At 43.6% G+C, this 20,311-nt stretch overlaps 1 protein-coding gene across 1 annotated transcript in view; it reads right to left on the bottom strand.

The window, feature by feature from the left end:
• LOC115105139 (ubiquitin-protein ligase E3C-like) overlaps positions 1-18,273 on the bottom strand; it is a 39,020-nt gene extending 20,747 nt beyond the window's left edge. Inside the window, exons 1-16 of the mRNA XM_029626785.2 lie at positions 18,117-18,273; positions 17,091-17,253; positions 16,707-16,760; positions 16,528-16,602; positions 16,163-16,309; positions 15,908-16,023; positions 15,508-15,665; positions 15,218-15,383; positions 12,697-12,917; positions 12,293-12,444; positions 11,685-11,875; positions 7,889-7,975; positions 7,432-7,595; positions 6,424-6,650; positions 4,233-4,337; positions 3,897-3,984 (exon numbers count right to left, since the gene is read on the bottom strand). Of these exons, the coding sequence (XP_029482645.1) occupies positions 3,897-3,984; positions 4,233-4,337; positions 6,424-6,650; positions 7,432-7,595; positions 7,889-7,975; positions 11,685-11,875; positions 12,293-12,444; positions 12,697-12,917; positions 15,218-15,383; positions 15,508-15,665; positions 15,908-16,023; positions 16,163-16,309; positions 16,528-16,602; positions 16,707-16,760; positions 17,091-17,159 (2,020 nt within the window). The 5' untranslated portion in view covers positions 17,160-17,253; positions 18,117-18,273. The remainder of the gene's footprint in view (positions 1-3,896; positions 3,985-4,232; positions 4,338-6,423; positions 6,651-7,431; positions 7,596-7,888; positions 7,976-11,684; positions 11,876-12,292; positions 12,445-12,696; positions 12,918-15,217; positions 15,384-15,507; positions 15,666-15,907; positions 16,024-16,162; positions 16,310-16,527; positions 16,603-16,706; positions 16,761-17,090; positions 17,254-18,116) is intronic.
• Between the last annotated feature and the right edge of the window lie 2,038 nt (positions 18,274-20,311).

Genomic DNA, 20,311 nt, shown 5'->3' on the forward strand with positions numbered 1-20,311 from the left:
AATGAGTGTGAGTTTTTGTCACAGCCCGGCTCGTGGGAAGTGACAAAGAGCTCTTATAGGACCAGGGCACAAATAATAAGGGGCGGCAGGGTAGCCTAGTGGTTAGAGCGTTGGACTAGTAACCGGGAAGGTTGCAAGTTCAAACCCCCGAGCTGACAAGGTACAAATCTGTCGTTCTGCCCCTGAACAGGCAGTTAACCCACTGTTCCTAGACCGTCATTGAAAATAAGAATTTGTTCTTAACTGACTTGCCTAGTTAAATAAAGGTTAAAAAAAAGATTATAATAAGTCATTTTGCTCTTTATTTAACCATCTTACATATAAAACCTTATTTGTTCATCATCAATTGTGAATAACTCACCACAGGTTAATGAGAAGGGTGTGCTTGAAAGGATGCACATAACTCTGCAATGTTGGATTGTATTGGAGAGAATCGGTCTTAAATCAATTTCCACACACAGTCTGTGCCTGTATTTATTTTTCATGCTAGTGAAGGCCGAGAAGCCACTCTCACATAGGTACATGGTTGCAAAGGGCATCAGTGTCTTCACAGCGCGTTCTGCCAAGGCAGGATACTCTGAGCGCAGCCCAATCCAGAAATCTGGCAGTGGCTTCTGATTAAATTCAATTTTCACAGAACCGCTTATTGCAATTCCAATGAGGCACTCTTGTTCAGATATCGGTAGGTGCACTGGAGGCAGGACATGAAAGGGATAACAAATCCAGTTTGTGTCATCCGTTTTGGGAAAGTAACTGCGTAATTGCGCACACAACTCACTCAGGTGCTTCGCTATATCACATCTGACATATATCACATCTGACATATATCACATCTGACATTGTCCGTAAATTGAGTTAATTTGCACACAAAAAAATCATACAACGATGGAAAGACCTGTGTGTTGTCCTTGTTAATGCAGACAGAGAAGAGCTCCAACTTCTTAATCATAGCCTCAATTTTGTCCCGCACATTGAATATAGATGCGGAGAGCCCCTGTAATCCTAGATTCAGATCATTCAGGTGAGAAAAGACATCACCCAGATAGGCCAGTCGTGTGAGAAACTCGCCTGACCGCTTGCATGATGACAAGTGAAAACTTATGGTCAGTAAAGAAAACTTTAAGCTTGTCTCTCAATTAAGAAAAACTTGTCAATACTTTGCCCCTTGATAACCAGAGCACTTCTGTGTGTTGTAAAAGCGTTACATGGTCGCTGCCCATATCATTGCATAGTGCAGAAAATACACGAGAGTTCAGGAGCCTTGCTTTAACAAAGTTAACCATTTTCACTGGAGTGTCCAAAATGTCTTTCAAGCTGTCAGGCATTCCCTTGGCAGCAAGAGCCTCTCCGGTGGATGCTGCAGTGTACCCAAGTGGCGTCGGGAGCAACTGCTTGCATGCGGGTTACCACTCCACTATGTCTCCCTGTCATGGCTTTTGAGCCATCAGTACAGATACCAACATGAGCAGCAGATACTTTTGTCTACATACGGACCCTTAGTGGAATTCCCGTGAGAGAGTAACGGTTAATGTGATTGGATGTTAATTGTTTGACTAGGCTACCTGTATTTGACATTGTGTTGTTATTTCGCTGAACACTAGATGGTTTAATATTATTTTTGGCAGTGAAACGAGGCTACTCAGGTGAGAAAAAAACCTGTTGAAAGACTGTTTGAAAATATATATACATATATTTAAATATATATATATATATATTTAAATATATGTATATATATTTTCAAACAGTCTTTCAACAGGTTTTTTCCCGACGCCACTTGGGTACACTGCAGCATCCACCGGAGAGGCTCTTGCTGCTATATATATTTAAAATAATGTACCCCTGACAGCATTGCGCGTACGTACCAGTTTTTGACCATATGCAGGCCATATAAAATTTTAACCGGTGCGGCTGGTAAAAGTTTGAGTAGCCTACTAAATGTAGGCTATTTTTGCAGCCTATAGCCTATTAGATTCTGGGAATTGTTGATTTAAGTTTCAATTAAACTATTTATCTAAATATTGAATGTCATGGTATTGTTTTGTTATGTCGGCTATAGGCTTTCATTAGGTGAGAAGGCTAGTTAGAAGGCTTTTTTTCAAAGAGATCTGAGTTGTCAATGTGCCGCATCGCGAAAATAAATTCGTGGCATAGTTTCCTTTTATCCAAACGCTGAATAGACATGCAAACAAATGAATTCATGCGGGGAATACACTAATAGTTTAATACTCTGGAGTCATAAAAGCAACTAAAGAAATGTATGTTTTATCTGGCAGGTCACGAATCGGCTCTCAGAACAATTCTATGCAGGTGGGTCAGGTTGTGGAGAAAAATCTGTCCTGATGTCAGATATCGGGTGGGGCTCGGAATTGATGTGGCCGGCTCCAAAAAGCTGACCCGTGCATGACTCTACATACAACACAGTACAACGTTAGCTTAAACTGCTCTGTAACAGTCAATCTGTCTGTCTTCTACCCATCCATCTAGTTATTTATTCATTTATCCATCCATCTTCACTTCATGAATTAACCCATCTATCCACACTATCCTAGCATTCATCAATCTGATTCGCCATCTAGTTATCTATCCATCCATCCGGCTCTAATTCATCCATCTAATAAAAGCCCAATGTAGGGCTTCCTAAAAGCCCCATGTAATGTTTCCATGACCACACAGTGTTCGGATAGATGCTGACCAGGCCGCACCGAGGTTTCTCATTCCCACTACCAGAATCTAAACCCCACACTCTTGACCTGCATCTCCCTAATGACAAACACTGAACATAAAAACCCAGACGCGTATTCATGGATGGGGCCACACCCAGATAACCAAATCCTTCCATTTCTCCAGTTTCCCCCCATCCTGCATGCCTGCTAACCCTACTCCCTACCTGACTACAAACCTGCTAGGCCCCCTCTCTCCACCCAGCTGACTGTTTACAGGCAGCCCATTAAAGAGTGCTCAATCTTGCCACAATTCCCCGTTCCTCACTAACAGACTTCCAATTAACGCAACTGTGAGCTGCCCGTCCAACATGCCCGGACATTTCCATTAAGTGGACGTTTGTTTTGTATTAAACTCGTCATTCGGAACCGTTTAGAACCAAAAACTGTCACAAAAGAAAAGTTAAACCGCCATTCTCCACCCCTTCATTGTCTCCCTTGGAGCTCAATTCTTCTGCTTAATTAGTCAATCCCATCTGCATTTCACCCATCAGGTTTCCATCTTTGAGGAGAAATATGGCCCGGAGTGGTCAATACGTTGGCCATTCATCACCCGAGGGGCCTGTCCATTTAAGGAAATGAAGAAAGGGCAGACGAATATACAACCAGATGTGGCTGCGCTCATCAGGACTCTCAGGCTAATTGAATTGATCCAGGTATCGGGGCTGGCTGGAGTGTCATTAGGCAGATCATACACGCATTGTTTCTGTTTGTTTTCACACCAGCTCTCTCTGCCGGAGGCCCGCGATGCAGCTCTAAATTAAAGGGCATAAGAGCCTGGCTGTCTCTCTCGACCAATTGCCCTCCCTGGCACTTCGCTGAGGCATTTTGGAGTGACTCGAAGGAAAACAACAAACCTAAGGTTACAGCAGAGCTGACCTAAGCGCTTCATTTACCAGAGGTCACACAGTGTTCCCTGTACCCCAATTAGGGTGTTTCACTGTACTTAAAATCTGTGACGACCATCAGTGGTTGGTTAATGCCAAAGACACGTATTACTAAGACAGGGAACTGTTCATGTTTCCCATAGGAAAACATGACACACTTCCCCCCCATGCGAACACCAGCTGGATATGCACAGTTATATACCAGATAGCTAGGATGCACAGGGTTTCCCACCGTCATTGTTAATGCATAACAGGAACTACTTTTTGGGGCTACTATATTGCATCGTACCATCCAGTGTGGACTGCAGGGGCCCGATGCGTCCCATCCTCCGCGTCCTCCACACGTGTCTGGCTGACGGGACGTACAACTGGGTCACCTGGAGGGGGACGAGCACGGCTCCAGTCAGCAGGACCACACTAACAACATCCTACATAGGGCATAACGTGGACCCGACACATGGCCTGACAGTATGCCACAGGGACTATGTATGGTCACTTCCCAGTATTTTTGTATTGCATGTATTATAATGTATTGTTTTAGTGTATTTTGTATGCTGACCTCACAAAATGAATGTCCATGTAATTGGACATAAAAATTGGACGTAATGGCCGAGAGCACGGTTACCTTATCTGCTCGGATGTTGACCTCTTCAGCAAGCCAATGGCCTGCTGGACAGAATGGTCGTCTGATGTCACGAGCCTTCACCATCTTTACCAAGTTAGTGATGACCTGCAAAATAAATAGCAATAAACAACACAAATAAAAGTGAGAGTTGTTGGGATATTTATTCCTGTCCAGTACGTCTATAACAAAAAATGTCAATCTTGTACTGTCCGGTCCTAAAAACAGGTTCCTGTACTGTCCTGTGAAAAACATGGATTTGTTGCCTCCTATCCCATGTCTTACTGTGTGCAGTGTTGGGATATGAATGTTAGACAGAAGTTGATAAGTACTCCACTGTAATGATTGAACTTGTCATGTCTATATTGATCCTTTCCATAATCTCACTCCGCAGTCATTACCGGCACTAGCTAAGAGGAGTAGTCAGACACGTAATTACCTTGAAACAATTGAACACAATAAGCAGGCAACACCGTTTGAATGGAAATGTTGTTGTTTTTTTAAACGCACAACCTTTTCATGCGGGACTCGATCAATCTCGGGGCGGTCATCAGCGACGACTGGAGTCGGTATTCTCAGTAATAATGGGGAGTGCAAAACACTGTTCGTGGCGCGGACGATGGGCTCGGAGACTTAGCCCCTACTCCGAGGAATGAATAAGCATTCCTTAATTAGCCCATCGGGTTAAGTGCACACCTTAATGGGCCTTTCTCAAACTCCACCATGACATCCCTCTCCAAACATAGCCAAGAAGAGAAGGTCCATTAGCAATATTAATACAAGCTTAGTTGATCATTTTCATTAAATTAACTTCTTTCAATTATATAGATAGCTCGACAATGGGGGTGATAAAAGATGGTCGAGGGACGGCTGATGACTCGAACCAAACATTAGCGTGTTAGGGGGTCAGCGGCGTTAAAGCGACTGTAAATTCAGCCCCGTTCAATTTGGAAAATGCCTTTCCCCTGCTCTCCCACTTCTTTAATGGGTCGTTTTAGCTGACGGTGTTCGCGCTCCTCGGTCTGTTATGAAATTCCTGACGCATTTGTACACGGCCAACACCTCGGCTGAAAGAAAGCATCGCTCACCTTCGAGGTCCTCTCTCAAATTCAAAGCCAAGAACGAAGTCGCTTAATTACCGTTTCAGGGAAAGAGAGAGGAGGAGGGAGAGGAGGAGGGTAGAGTGAAGGAGAGAGAGGTAAAGTTGAGAGAGCGGCGCCTGACGAGTGGCGAATTAACCTCATGTTGTTATCTGCCTCATTTCCTTTTAGTAAACAGACAATGAATGTCCTCATTCAACCCCCTTTGCTCTTCCTGGTGGGAATTTAGCCATGCATGCTCTGTTGCTGATCGACACATTTTTGTAAAAGCTATTTTGAGAAACCAAAGTCAAAATAAGACATTTTAAATCGCACAGTGCATCTCAAAAACATGGTTTTCTTATGTTCATATATATTTCACTATGAAGTTGGAAAAATATTGTGAAAATTATGATAATGCCCTTTTAGTGTAAGAGCAGTTTGAAAAGACCAACTTAAACTTCAGCCTGTTTTAGTGGGATGGTGTTTTGGCTTTCCATGGTGATGTCACTATGCTGTAAATGAGTTAATAGACCAATAAGAGAGTTCCAAACCTCTCTGCCAATAACAGCTATTTTTCAGTTTTCCCATCCCCACTCAAACCACTTCCAGACAGTCCTAACAAAAGCCTTGCTTGAGAAATAGCTCTTTGCTAAGAAGCCATTTTTGCTTCTTTTTGACCATTAAGTAAGTTACTTTATTGTTACACAGAAATTATGTGATAGTGAAATAACGGCTGCATTGTACTTTTAAAAAGAGGGCATTCAAGAGGACACTGAATACACTAGCATGTAACCATTTTCCAAATCCGTTACAAGAGTAAGGACTCAAGCCAGTTGGGAGGCATCTAAATGTTGGATTATGAAACAAGTTTTCTGAATTAGTTTGTAAACATAGGACCGTATCAAAACCCTCAATTAGATGTGGAGCCACTGCCTGGGTCGCATTCACTAGGAGTGAAACGGAAGCAAATGGGTCAAAAAGGGAGGGACTACCTGAACTTTGTTCAATAAGAAAGCTTGTACGTGTTTCCCATTGCAAAACGTACAGTGAGACTAATGAATATGACCCCGAATATGACCCTGACCATGCCAGGGCGATGGGTGGGCATTCACCTTGAATAGCTGGACCCAACGTTTCTGCTCGGCCTGGATGCGCTGCTGCACCTCTGTGTTTGTCTTGACCCCCACGCTGCGGAAGGCGGCCATGTACTCCTCGCGGTGCTCCGTCTTGGTCTCTGGGTAGGCCAGCTTGATAATGCCCAGACATGCGTCTCTTAGTAACCGAGACAGGGTGACCAGCTCGGACAATGTGAACGGCATCATGGACGTATTGCTGTGGCCTGAAAATGGGTGGACAGGAGGAATGGACGGTTGTTCACTGAATATTACACACATTTGTGAGACTATCCATCTGGATAAAAATATACTGAGTGTAAAAATAAAAAAATCCATGATATAGGTTCAACCTGCGTTCACCTGGTCAGTCTATGATCCCTTATCAATGTCACCTCTTAAATTCACTTCAAATCAGAATAGATGAAAGGGAGGAGACAGGTTCAAGTATTTTTCAGCCTTGAGACAATTGAGGCATGGATTGTGTATGTGTGCCATTCAGAGGATGAATGGGCAAGACGAGATTTTGAGTTCCTTTGAACAGGGTATGGTAGCAGGTGCCAAGCGCACCAATTCGTTTCAAGAACTGCAATGCTGCTGGGTTTTTCACGCTCAACAGTTTCCCAAGTGTATCAAGAATGGTGCACTACCCAAAGGACATCCAGCCACCTTGACACAACTGTGGGAAGCATTGGCGTCAACATGGGCCAGCATCCCTGTGGAACGCTTTGGACACCTTGTAGAGTCCAGGCCCTGACGAATTGAGGCCGTTCTGAGGGAAAAAAGGGGGTGCATCTCAATATTAGGAAGTTGTCCTTCATGATTTCAACACTCAGTGTACATATGTAGAAGTCTTTAAATTCAAAGTAAAATACAATGTCAGCTGCACCCTGATTCAAAACAAGAGGCAGGTGATTTTGAGACTCGGTCTGCGTCCAAAATGGCACCCTATGTATGGGCCCTGGTCAAAAGTAGTGCATAGGGAATAGAACAGAGGGAGTGGCCTACCATGACCTTCCATGGGGTAGCCAAAGAACTCGCTGTCGTGCACAGAGATGAGCGAGTGACTGAAGAGGGAACTGAAGAGATAGAAGAGGGGAATGATGCGATTGGAGTCTTCCAGAGACATGGGAGACCCCCGGGAGATGACCTGCAGCAGTGGAACCATGGACCTGGGGGGGGGGGGGAGAAAAAGAGAGACTCGCTATATTTACCTGGGAATTTATGCCAACGGGGCACATTGAATTGGCTTACATTCGCCGACAGCCCATCAAGGTCTGTCACTGTGTTCAGGGCTGCATATATCAAGAGTCTCAAAGCAGGAGTTCAGATTTAGGATCAGTTTGGCCTTTTAGATCATAGTGAATAAGATGACACGGACAGGGGTGGACCTGATCCAAGATCAGCACTCCTAAACCGAGACGCTTGATACATACAGCCCCTGACCGACATTCAATCAACTCACCCTGTAATCATTTTGGTAGTCATGGACTGTATCAGGTGCCAGAGATGTCTCAGGAAACGTGCGTTGAACGCTAAACTGTACAGAAGCCTGGAGGGGACAAAATAAAAACAAGACAGGCCTAAAAAGATACATATGTCAAAAGGGTTGACAATGTACTCGTCTGTCTGTAAACGTATAAATCGCTCTGCCTCGATGCCCTCCAAGGCGGAGATCGTCAACATTGACCAATTAACTAGAGGACACAAATAAAGATGGAAAAAATACTAGTAAAAGCTGTTGAACCGCAGCATCCCCAGGAATCTTCCTACTTGGCCCTTTCTCTCCTCCTTCATTCTCCGCGACGAAAAAAAGATTAAACGACCCATTAAGCTTTATTTAGACAAGGCACCTTCCATTAGTAAACTAGTTGCTGGCGAGGAGGAGCTCGGCCCTGGGTCATAAACAGGCCCTCTGGCTTCCTGCAGGAGCCCCATTTAACTTAATGGCAACAATGGGGACAATAGAGGAGAAGGGATGGGGGGGGCATAGCCCTCACAATGACCTCGGCGCGCCAGCACGCTTCCACACTCTCCCTAAATTACATGAACACAGGGGAAGGAGGGAGGGAGGGGGTGGGTGGGTGAGCCAATGGCTGCATCACGATGGTAACCTATTCCCTATAGTGCCCTGGTCAAAAGTAGTGCACTATGTAGGGAATAGGGTGCCATTTGTAACCCTCATACTGGGCCCTCATCCCGACACGCCGGCCGGCCGGCCTAACTAACGGCCCATGGCACCAGAGTGTGAAGGTGCTCGATTGTGTGTGTGTTTCTTTAACACCGAGGGTTAACAACAGGTAACGCCAATGCAGTAATTCAGCTTAAAACAAAATAAAAGCCCCTTGCTTATAAATGGGCCTCTGTCAAATGGGATAGGGTATTGTCACCTATAAGGAAGCCTGTTAAGGGCAGGCAATCTCCTTCTATTCACATGTTGAGAGGTAAAGGTTGATGGAATGCATTGATGTTAATCACCTGTTTTTAATCCTAAACAACTAGCAAAATACAACCCAAAAAAAATACATAAACCCTATTAAAATGTGGAACAAATACTTTTTTTTTTAAAGAAGTAACAAAACAAGAGACGATGCAAAACAAGTGTCTGTAACTCATGAAAGAGAAAACAAAACAGAGAGATATGGTTTTAAAGCCGATCTTGTAAAAAAAAAGGTTGACAGAACAGAGAGAGGGAATGGGAAGTGGATGGAATCTCACATAAATAAACTAATGTTGGTGTCGGCCTCCAATCTCTAAGAGTGCATCCAAATTCCCTATATAGTGCACTACTTTTGACCAGGGCCCATAGGGCTCTGGTCAAAAGTCGTGTACTATATAGGGAATAGGGTGTCATTTAGGGCACACCCTCGTTCACCATTGAGCAGCAAAGATTATTTGAAAGGCTGAAAAATGTCAATTATACTTCTGGGGGGGGGTAAAACGAGTGACAACTCTCTATATGTTTGATAAATCGTTTCTGCCAAGGCCCCCCATCCGTCAGTACAAAAGAGGACGGGAGCCGGGTATAGCATAGTGCTCTGGGCCTTTACAGTGTGCGGCCGGGTGTTTGATTGAAATGGGCAACAGAGCAATAAAATGCTGACTGACAGCTTGATATACGGCCTGCTAGAAACCAAAGCTCCATTTCAATCAGGAAATGAAGGCACTAATAAATACAATCACAGGCATCAAAAAGGTTTTTGTGTGTGTGTGTGTGTGTGTGTGTGTGTGTGTGTGTGTGTGTGTGTGTGTGTGTGTGTGTGTGTGTGTGTGTCCATAAAAATGACCTTGATGGCCAAAACAGATTATTTTATGTAGACATAATGCAAGAATTTACGTATGCTCGCAGAAATAGAGAAAAATAAGGCAAAATAAAAGGGAAAGGGCTCGATTCAATCTGAACCACTGAAGAGCTGCGCTACAGCGCGATAGAACTGTACTGTTCCTGCTTTAGAGGAGATTGCATTCACGGTAAACGCTGCATAAGTCAGCTCAATCGAAAATGACCTTAAATAGTAATTTGATAATAACTGGCTTTATTTATGTTAAACTAGCTTAATTCATAAGGGCCTGCGAGTTAGTGCCAGTGGCAGAAAGTGTGTGTTCTCATTGCCCGAGCGTCATTATCTCATGTCAACTCCACAATCACATCAAGAGCTCAAAAACTAATTAAAGATAGAGGCTTGCTAGCACATACAGTTGTCAGTGAAGATCAGTTGGGGACAGCGAGCCACCTCAGGCCGAGGCTAAGTAACATATCAGTGAAATTACAACAAATACCTAAGAGTATAGCAACCAAAACGGTTTGAATTATTTATTTATTTTAATCTTAAATCGTATGATTAAATCTGAAGTAAAAGATCTTACTGAAAATACAGGTCCTACATACTAGAGCTCTAATAAGAAGAAGGAAGCAAAGAAAAAGATCCAGATTCATTCGAGGCATTGCGCTGGGCTGGCCGTCGGGCATGAGGTGGGAGACGGGAGGGCCGGGCTAGGCAGACGAGCTCTTTTTTTAAACGCAGTAAATCAGGCCCGGGATGCAATTTGCTCCCTTTAGCCTCTTGTAAAGGTATCCCATCCACTTCGCCACTAATTAATCTTCCTCAGTGAGCTAATTATTTTGTACAGATATCCGATAATGATGGAGGACAAGAGGTAAAATTTATGGTAGAAGCAGTTGGACGAAAGGAAGCTGTAAAAATGAGAGAAAATACTTAGGGAGGATTCTAGGACTTTTCCAACAACTGATTTGGTAAGCAAATCAACGCATCTTCTCTAGTATCGTTTTTTGAGAGACATTTGGGTTCTAAAGGTTAGCTTGAATGTTGCCTGAATCAAGTCTAGCGTGAGATGAGACAGGATTGTATTCCTTAGTGCACACCATTCCTAACCGTCACAAACATGTTTGCAACTTAAAACGTTTCGCAACGAAGATGAGGGTTTCTTATCGGACAAATTCAGCTAGACATTCCTCCCGTTCCAGCCTGTTTGCTTTCGTTTGGTTTCTAGTGAATACGACCCAGGTAACTCTCCAGCCCTAAACAATAGCCACATTCTTTGTTGCCCACCCTGTAAAAGGTGAGAACAACGCATCAGTAATGATAACACGCTCGCTCTCTCATCCCCACAGTACGGACAGGTAGTGTCTTCCATTGGCTCTACTAACTATTAACCAGAGGAGTTGACAGAGACCCTCAGTGTGTGTCATAAAGCCCAGGGAAGACCCCCCGTCTCACATCCACATCCTGCCCTTATGCAATCAACCCAATCAGCCAGACCAGGGCTAATTACCCTAATCAAGGAGTGACAGCTTCAGAGCTTCCCTGACATCCTAGTACTTCCTCCACCGGTTGTAAATGCCACTAGGGCGAAGACGACAGATAATGGCTGTGCTTCTTCATCGCTATTCACATTAGTTGCTTACAACTTTAAAATAAATGCTGATTCGGAACACCCACTTTCATGATGTCAAAAAATGATTCCTACAAAATGACTTAAAATGCTAAATATTCATTAAAATTCTAGTGAAAGAAAGGTTTTTGAAACAACTAAATGAAAGGATTCAAATCAAACAAAAGTGGTTAAACTAGCACCGTAGATACATGTGAAACCTTAGGTGTGGCACCCTATTCCCTTTGTAGTGCACTACTTTTGACCAAGGCCTGTAGGGCTCTGGTCAAAAGGAGTGCACTATATAGGGAAAGTGGTGCCATTTGGAGATGCATTCAATGTAACTAGATCCGATGCAGAACACTGACCTGACTTTAGGCACCATCATGCGATGCTGCACCATGAGCGTGTGGCAAATGGAGGCCATCATGGTGAAGACCTCTTCGCTGGCAGAGTCCCTCCACACCAGGTTGAGCAGCGCGTTGGTCTGCTGCTTGGTGTCCAGCTTGTGGACGCACTCCTCCGTGATCAGCTGCACCGATATCCGATAACCGTCGTGCTGGAACGAATGAGAACACACAGAATAGATGTGAGTGAGATGTTCCAGTAAGTATAGCAGGGCCTGTATTCATAAAGCCTCAGTAGGATCTAGGATCAGTTCTGCCATTTAGATCATAATGGAGCAAATCGTTTGGCCAGGGGCAGACCTGATCCCAAATCAGCCCACCTACTCTGAGACGCTTTATGAATACGGGCCCAGGTATTTATAATGAGGTGCCTAAAGGCTGTGCGGATAAGGCTGTGGTCTGCTACTCGTGTGTTACACCTGTATTCAGATGTTAGGCATTTTCATTTGGAGGGTTGCCGGTGAAGTAAAAGGGCATTCTGAACTATATGCGTTACCTGAAACCTGCAGAGTACTATCCCTGGATTTCGCTCTGTTACCTGTAGTGACACATTAGTGGTACCTAGCTACCTGTGTGGATGGAGCCTGGATGTCAGTGTCCTCCTCGTCCTCAGAGTCACTGATGACCTCCGGCCTGCTGGTGCTCTCTGACACGGGAAGGAGAGGTAGGAGGGTCTGCAGAGCACGCAGGTATAGCTGGAGGCCCTCCTCTGATAGGGAACCTGCACACATACACACAACATTACTAAAAAACACTCCCTATCGCCATAGATTTTGTTTCTGGTCATTCCCTCCAAATCCTCTTGTCAGTGTATCTGCTGGTACACGAGAGTACTATTCCCCACACACTGTACACAAAGGCTGTGTCCCAAATGGCACCCTATTACCTAGACAGGGCTCTGTGTAACGTAGTGCACTATGGGAATAAGGTGCCATTTTAGACGCAACAGGAGCGTATCCCTGACAGCACTTACCCAGGCACGTCTCCCCGGCTGAGAGGACAAAGTAGAAGAGCCACGGCGCCTGTTTCTGCGCAGCTGCGGAGGAGACTACAGTGGCCTGCAGGGAGCCCAGGAAGGCCTCAAAGGGGAAGTGGAGGCGCGGGTCGGACAGCGCCGGAATAAAGAAGTGAAAGATCTGCTCCGTGAACGGCGCCGAGATGAACTCCTCCGTGAAGGCTGCAAACACAAACTGCCTGTGGAATCAGAGAGAGATGGAGGGAAATTGATTGTCATTACACAAACGGCTGGAGTGGAGCCGCATACATTATCCACATTCTAAAATGAGTTGGTTTTAAAATGTGAAGCAAGGGGGTGGCAGCATCATGTTGTGGGGGTGCTTTGCTGCAGGAGAGACTGATGCACTTCACAAAACAGAGGGCATCATGAGGATGGAAAAATTATGTGGATATATTGAGGCAAAAATCTCAAGACAATCAGGCAGGAAGTTAAAGCTTGGTAGCAAATGGGTCTTCCAAATGGACAATGACCCCAAACATACTTCCAAAGTTGTGGCAAAATGGCTTAAGGACAACAAAGTCAAGGTATTGGAGTGGCCATCACAAAGCCCTGACCTAAACTTATAGAAACTTTGTGGGCAGAACTGAAAAAGCGTGTGCGAGCAAGGAGGCCTACAATCCTACACCAGCTCTGTCAGGAGGAATGGGCCAAAATTCACCCAACTTATTGTGGGAAGCTTGTGGAAGGCTACCCAAAACGTTTGACCCAAGTTAAATAATTTAAAGGCAACGCTACCAAATACTAATTGAGTGTCTGTAAACCTCTGACCCACTGGGAATGTGATGAAAGAAATAAAAGCTGAAATAAATCACTCTATTATTATTCTGACATTTCACATTCTTAAAATAAAGCGGTGATCCTAACTGACCTAAGACGGGGAATGTTTACTAGGATTAAATGTGAGGAATTGTGAAAAACTGAGTTTAAATGTATTTGGCTACGGTGTATGCAAACTTCCGACTTCAACTGTATACTTATATTTTTTTTAACCCCTTTTTCCTCCCCAATTTCATAGTATCCAATTGGTAGTTACAGTCTTGTCTCATCGCTGCAACTCCGGTACGGACTCAGGAGAGGGGAAGGTGGAGAGACGTGCGTATTCCAAAACGCAACCCAACCAAGCCACACTGCTTCTTGACACAATGCCCACTTAACCCGGAAGCCAGCTACACCAATGTGTCGGAGGAAACACCGCACACCTGGCGACTGTGTCAGCGTGCACTGCGCCCGGCCCGCCACAGGAATCGATAGTGTGCGATGGGACAAGGACATCCCTGACGGCCAAGCCCTCCCCTAACCCGGACGACGTTGGGCCAATTGTGCGCCGCCCCATGGGTCTACCGGTCGCGGCCGGCTGCCACTCAAACCCAGAATCAATAGTAGCACAGCAATGTAGTGCCTTAGACCACCGCGCAACTCGGGAGGCCAGTTCACTGCATACATGATAATGATATTGGATTAAGCTACTGATCACAAATCAAAATGTACAAATAAGTGACAAATAAACATATGAACAGCTTAGATTCCACAATAAATTGTTTTTAAAGGGATAACTAAGTATTTTGTTCACACTGTTAATACAATCCCCAAAAATTCAGTTGTCAAGTTTTCAAGATGGAGCACTTTCCGGACAGAGCCTAAATATAGTTTTTTGAGTAAAGTTATTCTTTAAACTCATTACCCAAACAGGGACAATAGAGTGGTCGAGAGAGTAGGTGTCTCCTCCTTTCAGCTCTGTGAGTGCCCCAATATTGTCTTGTCAAACAGAGCTGTTTTTACTGAGTCACTCACACATCTGGTGGCCCCGGTCAGATAATTATCTGTTGGAGTGAGTGTGTACACAAGTTTCTCACACCCAGTCTCTGCTTTTCTTCAAAAAGAAAAGAACGCCCCCTCATTTGTCATTCAGAATGTTTCAAATTGAGAGCAAATCGTCAATATTCTGTACTCCCGAGTCTGGATCAGTTTTATTGCTCGTTGTAAACAGGTTCGTGAAGCAATTACGGTGTCTCCGTCAACTCAAAGGACAAACAAATGCCCAAAGTTTACATTACCGGTTTACTGGACAATCTTAACAGCATACGCCACAGACAAAAGGCATTCCGCTCGTGGCTTCTCACTGTGCTCTTTCCCACATGCTCAGCAGTCGCTGATGCCGAGAGGCTTTGTGTGTAAGGGTGTTTTTATACGTTGGAGGTGAACCTTTTAATGGGTCTGGCTTTAGCAAAAAAGGGCCTTCTCTGTGTGTGTGTGTGTGTGTGTGTGTTCTGGTTAGTTTTAGGGTATGTGCGCGTTTGACTGTTCTGATGTGACCGTTTTGGTTTTACAGATGCTATGGCTGCTGTTATAGTAGGGTGAAGTTGCCCCTAGACACTGATCTTGGGCCAGTTTATATTTTTCCCCACTAATGGTTAAGGTTAGGATTGGGGGGAAGCTGATCTGTACCTAGGAAAAACGTATCCCCGGAGTGTTATACCTTGCGCCTGTTGTGCAGGAGGAATAGGTAAAGTGCAGGGGCTTCAGCGTGTGCTCCAGCAGTGTGCCTGCCAAGGGGATTGCGTGCACTCCAGAGGGAGCATCACTGTACTCCAGACTGGAAGGGAGCTTGTGATTCACTAGAATATAAAGCGACCTGTAGTATCCTGAGAGAGAAAGAGTAAGACAAAAAGAAAAGAGAGCTGATTCTAATTCAATGGGGCTTGAAAATTAGCATTAACCAAACAAAATGTTATAGTGCACTTCCACAGATATCCTCGTGATATTTACCTTTCTGTACCATATAGTGCAAAATCTGCTCGATTAACGATGCCACACAATTAACGTCTTGAAGGACAGGGAGATAGGTTCTCTCTGAGGAATAGATCTCGAGCATCCTCATGGGAACGGCAACATTCAAACTGTCATCCTTGCAGGTTTGCAGAAGTCTAGGAGAGAGGTGGAAAAAGGATGTTACGGTGGTGCAACACACTTCATCGATTTGTTTGCAAAATGCATTCATGGATGTAGAGTGAAGTTGCCCTTAGAAGCTGATCTTGGGTCAGCTTAACATCCTTTCCACTAATAGTTAAGGTTAGGATTGGATGAGGGGAAGCTGATCCTAGATCTGTACCTAGGTGAAACTTCATCCCAGAGCGCATTCATAAAGAATAGGTGTAGGCCCCATTACCTGCAGCAGAAGCCCAGGACCCTCTTGATCTGAAACACACACGTCTGTCTTTCGGGCCCCGCCAGCAGCTTCACAAACTGCCCATTGTATTTCACTAGGTTCTGACAAATCCATATCTACAGAGACACAGACAGAAATGTTGTGTCATGTTCCCACACGCAAAACGTACATTTGAGTCATTTTAGCATTTAGAGTTTAGAACTAAGTTTTTCATTAGTTCAACAACACGTTTGCCCAAAAACCATCAGTCCTCACCAATCTCTGAGAGTCCTCACTCTGTCTGTAGAAAAATAGCAGTTGCCTTGTTAAGAGACTAAGACTGGCAGCGTCGGAGATTGGCGGTCCACCTTCTGACTGTGCCTGACAGACGCAGCGGTCAAAGTTGCCCCTCTGGATGGCATACTGGAAAACACCAGGGTCAGAGGTCAAACACAAACAGTTATAGCGATGATCCCTTGATAGATACTTCATTGTGTAGACTATCAACATTGCCAGCAGCAATAAAAGGTTATGGAAAAGGGATTGCTGGCAATATAAGGGAGTGTGGAAGGGAATGGCATTGAAACTGAAGAATGGGTGTTGTCTAATGACTGTGAGCTTGTTCATATTAGTAGACATACTTGCTGTTTTCGGTCATGGTATCCTCGTATATAGGATTGAATGATAATTGCATTCTTCAATCTTCGTCTTTCATCCTTATTGAAGTTGAAAAACAGAGTAAAGTAAATAAATACACAGAGAAAGTAAATAATGATTGGTTGACATACAAAGCTGGACGATTTTATGTCAAAGGACTTACCTCTCTTTTTCTCCTTTCCTCTTGTGTCCGGTGTAGGAGAGATGCTTTTTCCTCCTGAAAAACAAAGTATATTAGCCTGGCATGACTAGTAGAAAAGAATAAGTCGCTAGGTTAGCCTAGGCAGACAATAGTGGCCGCTGTATTTGCACTATCGTCTAGGATTGATGTGCATTCCCGGTAATACGTGTCCCCCGTGGACCAGCTCGTACAAAGGCATACTTTCCTAGATTTAATGGCGGGGAAAAAAACGTGTACTAAAACACAATTTTCTGATTTACGGACAACTTAGGATGTTGCACACAGCGTTGAGCCAAGGGTGTGAAATACAAGTAGTCAGAAAATCCAAAAGTTATAAAATTATTATTAATCTCATAGTGGTCTTACCTTTTTACTCGCTCCCCCAAGAGACACCTTGGGTCTTGTTTTGAAATCTCCCTCAAAACTGAAGCTCATGGTTAGATTTTATCAAAGAGATGTTTCTAACCATAGATGAAGGATCCTTGTCTTGGTTCAATTCAGGACTTTACAAATTGGGTACTACAGCAATCTGAAAAACAAAGTAAACGAAACATTCCATTCATTTGGTGGCTTGTTGTCTAATTTAGTACAGTACCGACAACTTGACACCATCCAAAATAAAGCATCAATATTAATGCTGGATAGACACATAGCTACAATTGTTAGCGAACGTTACACTTCCCGCATCTAGAATACTTTTGGAAGGGAAATTGAAAAACAAAAAGAGCAACAACCAGTGGAAAGCGTAACTGACTAGCTAGGCTAACGGTAGCTAGCATGCTTAGCCACAGTAACGTTACTGTTAGCTAGCTAGCTACAGTAGCTAACGTTGTAAAAATTCCCAAAAGACACAAGTGACTTTGACTAGCTATATAGCTAGCACAACACAGCACCTCTTGTGGGGAAAATCACTGTGTAGATGTCTCTCTAACGTATTAGCTACATTGTCAACCATGTTCCGGTTTTATGTATGTGTTAGTTAGGCAACTTAGTTAGCAAACGTCACTCTTTTGATTTTCATTGCACAACACCAAAGACAACCCTGGATGATAGGCTAACTGGCTAGCATGCTAGGTTAGCTAATGACTCAGCAGCTTGTGTATACATCGCTCTTGGTGATCTGTCTGCCACTACTTCATACACTCAATAGCATTGGATGTACAGACAACCCCCAAGTTACTTTATTTGTGCGTACATGTAGATGACTCTTTTGACATTATAGCTAGCTAGCCCGTTAGCAAACGTTAGCTGGCCAGCTAACTTTACGGGACAGGTCGCCTTTCTAGCTAGCTAACGCGTTAACGTTAGTAATCATGGCTATCCTCTTGACATCTTTGTTCTAACAGAAGAAATCGTTTGGACTAAAAAATAAAGTAACCGTATGTTGATTACCTTTGATTAATGGAATGACCAACAGAAATGAAAGAGTACATAAGACTTTTGTGCGATATTAAATGAAACAAAAATGTATTGTTGGCTCCTTCTCCCCGTCTTTCCAGAAACACAACATAAACGGGTACGTCCTTCTTTAGAATACTGAAATCCGACTGGATACGCGTTTCAATGTTGAAATGCTATTCGCTGAATGCAATGTCAATAAAACACATTTCGGCATTATTGGATCATTCTTCAAGCAGAATCCAAGTGCATTCGTGCCTTGGTCTGGGGATCAACAGGAAACAGTAGATTTTTGTGGATTTGCTATTCAAATCAACATATGGTGATATTCTTTCTAATGCAATCGTAGACCATGGGCCTAGTTCCACTTCAACTAGAAAAGAGAGAAAATATAAATAGTTATATGGTATGCAATACAATGTCAGCTGCACTGACTGTATACTTTCATGAATGGAAAGGAGACCGGTGTGCTTGTCAAACCTGAAGAATCTTGTTCAAAGTTGCATTTAGTCTCTACATATACCCTACATATGACCCAGGCTGTCCTATTTATAGTTTGATTTGAAACTGCTCCTAATCACCCAATCTCCCATTTCTGTTCAGAATGATGTATGAGTCTTTGATTGATTTAATCATTTTTCAGTTTAAAAAATAGATTGAACGAACTAATCCAATAATTCTCCTGGAGATACTAAAGTCACTCTCCACCCTCCATTATGTCGAAGAAGGGCAAGCATTTATGACATCTTATATGTGCAGTTAGACATCATAATTGTCAGAAATACCTTTTTGATTGTTACAGTGAGTTACAGACATTTCAGACATTGAGTTGTCAGTTTACCTGCAAACCCCCACACATTTTTCCATCTTAAACGCTTAACAATTTCGAAAAATCACAAATAGTAGCTGGTTGAATCAACATTTTTTCAACTTAATTTCAATGAAATTATTATATTTTTTATTTAACTAGGCAAGTCAGTTAAGAACCAATTCTTATTTACAAAAACGGTCTACCCCGGCCAAACCCGGACGATTCTGGGCTGCCCAATCACGGTGATGTGATGTAGCTTGGATTCGAACGCCTCTTGCACTGCGGTGCAGTGTCTTAGACCACTGCGCAACTCGGGAGTCCACTAATGCACTTGGGTGCGTTCGTAAATTGCCTCCACTGTGTCAGAGTGCGCTCTGGGTCGTTCGTAAATTCAAAGTGTTGTCAGATTGTCCGTTTGTAAATTCAGAGCGGTTCGCTCTCGGAGCTTTCAGAGCGCAGACTGGACGATTCTGCGGACGAGGGTTGATCCGTGCGTACTTCCAGACAAAAATGAGCAACACAAGAACACCTCACTCTGACCATTTTACACACCCTGACTACATAAGGTTACATTAAAAAATATATAAGAGAGTTGGTTAGGCTGTTTTCTAGCGTTGGTGACTGTAACTGTGCTGCTGGAAACAATTTAATGACATGTTTTTGCTGACGTTCACCAGACAAGTCGGCTTCTTCTCAATGACGGCCTATGCACAGTGGGCAGAACGACAGATTTTCACCATGTCAGCTCGGGGATTTCGGTTACTATTCCAACGCTCTAGCCACTAGGCTACCTGCCACCTTATGGTCCCCGGTCAAATTCAACTGGTGTTGCGTGTTCGTAAATTCATCAGTTATAATCAGTTATTCTGTGCTCTGGGACACTCAGACGAGAATGCTCAGAAATCGGAGTTGATAGCCAGAGTGAATTCAGCAATCTGGAATAGACGTTGAATTGACGTCTGTCACCAGTGGGCTAGCTGTTGAGAGTTGGCACAGTAATGGACAAATGATAAGGGGACTCACCATGACCTTAACTTTTGTGCATGTACATATTTGCTTGTTTTTGTCTCAGGACCAAGTCAATAAATCAAGATGGGGACTATACACATTTCAAAATATCGTAAACCTCTGGCTTGGACTGTATCTTGTTGTAGCTACATCTAATCTAATCAATTTAAGACCATAGGTTAGAAGTGTCTTTAGAAATTAAATCAGCATAATTTACTGTCTGTGGGATGTCACCTCACTACATTTCCCCTAATGGATCAAAATATATGTTAGGGGGTGCATTTTTAGCAAGAAGTGCATTTTAGTATATTTTTCATTCACTTGATGCAAATGTATAAGCAGTGATTAGCCCTAGTGTTAATCATAGTTG

Source organism: Oncorhynchus nerka, linkage group LG22, assembly GCF_034236695.1.
Source record: "Oncorhynchus nerka isolate Pitt River linkage group LG22, Oner_Uvic_2.0, whole genome shotgun sequence".
Classification (NCBI taxonomy): domain Eukaryota; kingdom Metazoa; phylum Chordata; class Actinopteri; order Salmoniformes; family Salmonidae; genus Oncorhynchus; species Oncorhynchus nerka.